Source organism: Galeopterus variegatus, unplaced genomic scaffold (genome assembly GCF_000696425.1).
Source record: "Galeopterus variegatus unplaced genomic scaffold, G_variegatus-3.0.2 Scaffold7256, whole genome shotgun sequence".
Lineage (NCBI taxonomy): Eukaryota > Metazoa > Chordata > Mammalia > Dermoptera > Cynocephalidae > Galeopterus > Galeopterus variegatus.
In genome coordinates this window covers 93,526-97,764 of record NW_007733367.1, presented here as the reverse complement: position 1 = coordinate 97,764, position 4,239 = coordinate 93,526, and the positions used below count along the sequence as shown (strand labels likewise).

At 31.5% G+C, this 4,239-nt stretch overlaps 1 protein-coding gene across 1 annotated transcript in view; it reads right to left on the bottom strand.

Annotated features, from left to right (window-relative positions):
- Positions 1-809: 809 nt before the first annotated feature.
- The window catches only part of LOC103607224 (activating signal cointegrator 1 complex subunit 3-like), a gene marked incomplete at its 3' end in the record, with an annotated part of 94,088 nt that continues 90,658 nt past the window's right edge, over positions 810-4,239 (bottom strand). The window contains exons 8-9 of the mRNA XM_008591753.1: positions 1,408-1,608; positions 810-950 (exon numbers count right to left, since the gene is read on the bottom strand). Coding sequence (XP_008589975.1) covers positions 810-950; positions 1,408-1,608 — 342 coding nt within the window. The remainder of the gene's footprint in view (positions 951-1,407; positions 1,609-4,239) is intronic.

Genomic DNA, 4,239 nt, shown 5'->3' with positions numbered 1-4,239 from the left:
AAAAGTTATATCGTCCATTTTCCATCAAACTCCTCTGAATTGCCCCATTAATATTTGGTCATCTATTATTTTATTTTTTTAAAAGCACTATGAACATCACCTTACTTAAATGTTGCTTCCATTAATAATAAACTAGTAGCACTAATACATTTTTCCTACTTAGTTATAAGATCCTACTTATATAAGAAGGCAGGAGCTGTATCTTAAATGTCTTTGTTGCCATTCATTCATTTATTCCCCTAATAGGAGGGTATTTCAAAAAGCGTGTGGAAAAATAGAATTAAATATCAATAGAAATCTTTCCATGAACTGTTTGAAGTACTCTTGCATAGGGCTATATACAGTGCATGATTTAATAATTTCCCACTTAATTAAAGGAAGAATAACTAAAAACTTTTATTACATGTTAAGTCACCCTTATGGAATGGTTTAGAATACTAGTGGGATCATTTTAAGATCTACAATTTTCCCTCCTCTTAAAAGTTAACTCTGGTCTTCTTCATATCTTCATTCCTTACTATTCTAAAAGAACAACACTTACTGTCAATAAACTTAAAATCTACACTTGGAACCTAACAATATTCAAGATACAGTAAGAATCACATAAGTTAGAAGGGATACCATAGGACAAGGCACTAGCAAAACCTCTTCTGTAGTGCTGAAGTAGGATGTGGTTACAAATAAAAGCAGTTCATTACATCATGTTTGCATTATGTATTATAGTTACTTAAGATATAGTCATTTAATAATTTTCACAATTGCCTGAAAAAGAAATGGTATTAAACAAAAACTCTAGGTAAACAACATACCTGAGTTCGTAAAATTTCACTTTTTGACAACTGCATATCACCAGTCAATTCTTTTACAATGATGCCCAGTGGCTCTAGACGTTTGCTGAAGTAATTCGTCATTTCAGCTGCCAAGGCTTTCATTGGAGCAACATATACAATCTGCACCAAAGAAACATTAGCTTGATGAATGAACAAAAACTACAATGTCATTTGTTTAACAGTGGCCAATACAAGTCTCGATTTATTGTGAAATATGATTCTAGCTACTTCCAATGAAAAATCTTAATAGTGATATATGAAAAGTACTTATCTTTGTTGGATAAGTGTGTAGCTGTTTAAGGACAATGCAATTTGTTTACACAGCCTCACGACTTTGAAAATTGGTTCTGCTTCAAAGCTAAAAGAATTTTCATAGCTTTTCACAAGCATAATAGGATTTTCATAATACACATAGGAGCCACCTTAACAGTAATGAAATAAATCAAACATCATTTTTTCCATAACTTCAAGTACAATATTCTTAAGAACTTCCAGATTTCAAATAACAAATACAACTGCAAACTTATTTTGATTTTCACAATTTAAAAAGCTGTTGTCTGGTTTGTTATTTTCGTACCTTAAATTCATTCTTTTTGATAACACCTTGTTGAAAATGTTGGCGAATTTCATGCAAGACTGTAAGCATCGCAATGTTGGTCTTTCCAGCTCCAGTAGGGGCACAAATCAGCATGTTCTCATTGGTGTTGTAGGCAGTTTCAAACACTATTGACTGGATTCTATTGAGTCTCCTCATTCCTTTAAAAGCCAGCTGGCCGATCTATAACAAAGCATGACCCATTATAGATAATACTATGAAGAAACCATACAAAACTTTAAATGCAAACATTTACTTCCTTCTGTTAAAAGAAAAAGACTCTCAATATGTCCTACATTTAAACTATAATGTATGCAGTTGAGAACTCACAACTATTGTAAGATTCTAATGCATTTGGGAACTGCAACTCACTAAAATAGAAAAATATGATAAGGAGACTATACCAGCATCTTTGTTCAAAATCACTGAGTACAAAATAATGATAAATAATGTAAGAAAACAAAATTAAAAACAAGTATTTTTTAGTTCATATTCATTTATAAGTTTCATGATAATGTTCTAGTTTATTAAGATTAAAGATAACTAATGAAAGAGCAAACAAGAAACTCCCTAAAGATATAAATCAATAGGAAATTCTATTTCAAAATTCTATAAAGAAAACAAAACACAAAAAACCCCAGCAGTAATAGCACAAACAACAGCCACAGACTACATTTATACAGAGTTTACAACACAACGTGCACAGTTGTAGAAACTTTATTATTTCTTCATTTAATGCTCAAAACTATTCTATGGTGTAGGTACTATCATTACATTTCTTTAACAGAAAAGAAAACTAAGACAAACAGTAGTAGCTAAGTAATTTTTCCTAAAGCCATCCTCCATAAGTCCTAAGAGATGAGGACTAAAATGTCTGGGAGCAAACAAAACCCTGGTTGGGATTAATGACAGAAAACTGAAATGGCTATACCAAGGTCAGAAAAAATAAATTTCAAAGCCAAGAATATTACCAGCAATAAAGAATGTCAGGGCTGGCTGGTTAGCTCACTTGGTTAGAAAGTGGTGCTGATAACACCAAAGTCAAAGATAACACTTGGATTCCTGTACCGTCCAGCCACCAAAAAAAAAAAAAAAAAAAAAGTCATTTCATTATGACAAAGAGGTGAATTAATCAATATGATATAACAGTCCTTAACATTTATACACCTAAGCAGATCTTCAAAATACATAAGGCAAAAACTGTGGACATATAAAAGGAAACAGATGAATCCAATACCCCTCTCCAAAAGCTGTAGAACAAATGGCAGTGAAAATCAACAAGGCTACAGTAGACTTGAACAGCACTGTCAACCAACTTGAGCTGACTGAAATTTATTCATCTAACACTAGAAAACACATTCTCCTCTAATGCTCTTAAAACATTTATTAAGATATACCATATTATGGGCCGTAAAACAAGCCTCAATAAATTGAAACGGAAGCATATCAAACAAAATATGTCCTTTGACCACAATAAAATTAAATTTGGCATCCTTAGTAGAAAGATTCTTAGAAAATACCTAAATATTTGAAACTAAATAATACGCTTCCCAAATAACCGAACGATGAAAAAATAAATCAAAAAGGAAATTAAGAAGTATTCTTAACTCAGGGAAATGAAAATTCAATATATTAGAATTTATAGCTGCCACAAAAGCAATACTTACGGGAAAATGTGTAGCACCAACTATGTATATTAAAAAAAATTAAATGTTTCAAATAAATGACTTCATCATCGAGAATAAAAAATTTAAAAAAGAGAAAATCAAAACCAAAGAAAGTAGAATAAAATAAATAATAAAAGTCAATTAAATAAAAAACATTAAAAATTGATTCTTTGAAATTGATAAAATTGACTAATCTCTAGCTAGACTGATCAGGAAAAAAACAGAAAAGACACAAACTACCAATGTCAAAGAATGAGAAAGTGGCATCACTACAGATGCTACAGATATTAAAAGCATAGTAAGGGAATATTATGAACAATTTTACGACAATAATTTTGATCACTTAGATGAAATGGGCAACTTTCTTAAATGATGCAAATTACCAAAGTCCACTCAAGAAGAAATATACAACTTAACCCTGCATCTATTAAAGAAATTAAGTGTGGGATTAAAATCCTTTTCAGAAAGAAAACTCCAGGCCCAGATAGCATCATTGGTGAATTCAAACTAACATTTAAGGAGGAAATAATACCAGTTCTACATGGTGTTTTAGACTATCTAAAAAAACGTAGAGGACATAATATTTCCCAACTCATTCTATTAGGCCAGCATTTCCCTGATACCAAAACAAGACAAAATAAAATTACAGACCAAAATGTCTTATGAACACAGATTTACAAAATATTACCATATCAAATCCTACAACACAATAATAGATTACTACCAAGTGGGGATTATCACAGGCATGCAATGTTGGTTTAGCATTCAGAAAACATTCATAGTAATTCACAATTAATAATAAACTAAAATAGGAAAACCATATGGTCACTTCAATAAATGCATTAGATGAAACCACACATCCATCTGATTAAGAAACTAAAACAAAACTCCTAGCAAACTAGAAGTAGAAGAGAAGCCTCAACGTAATGTAAAAAAACACTGCAGCTCCCATCATACTTAACAGTGAAAGACTGAATGCTTTCCTCTAAAATCAGGAGTAAGATAGAGATTTTATACCCACCACTTAAGATTGTATTGGAGGCTCTGGTCAGTGCAATCAGGAGGAAAAGAGAAAAGAATAATAAAACAGGCGGGGGGGGGGGGGGGGGATAATTAGGGAAAAAAAAAAAAAAAAATTTTTTTTTTT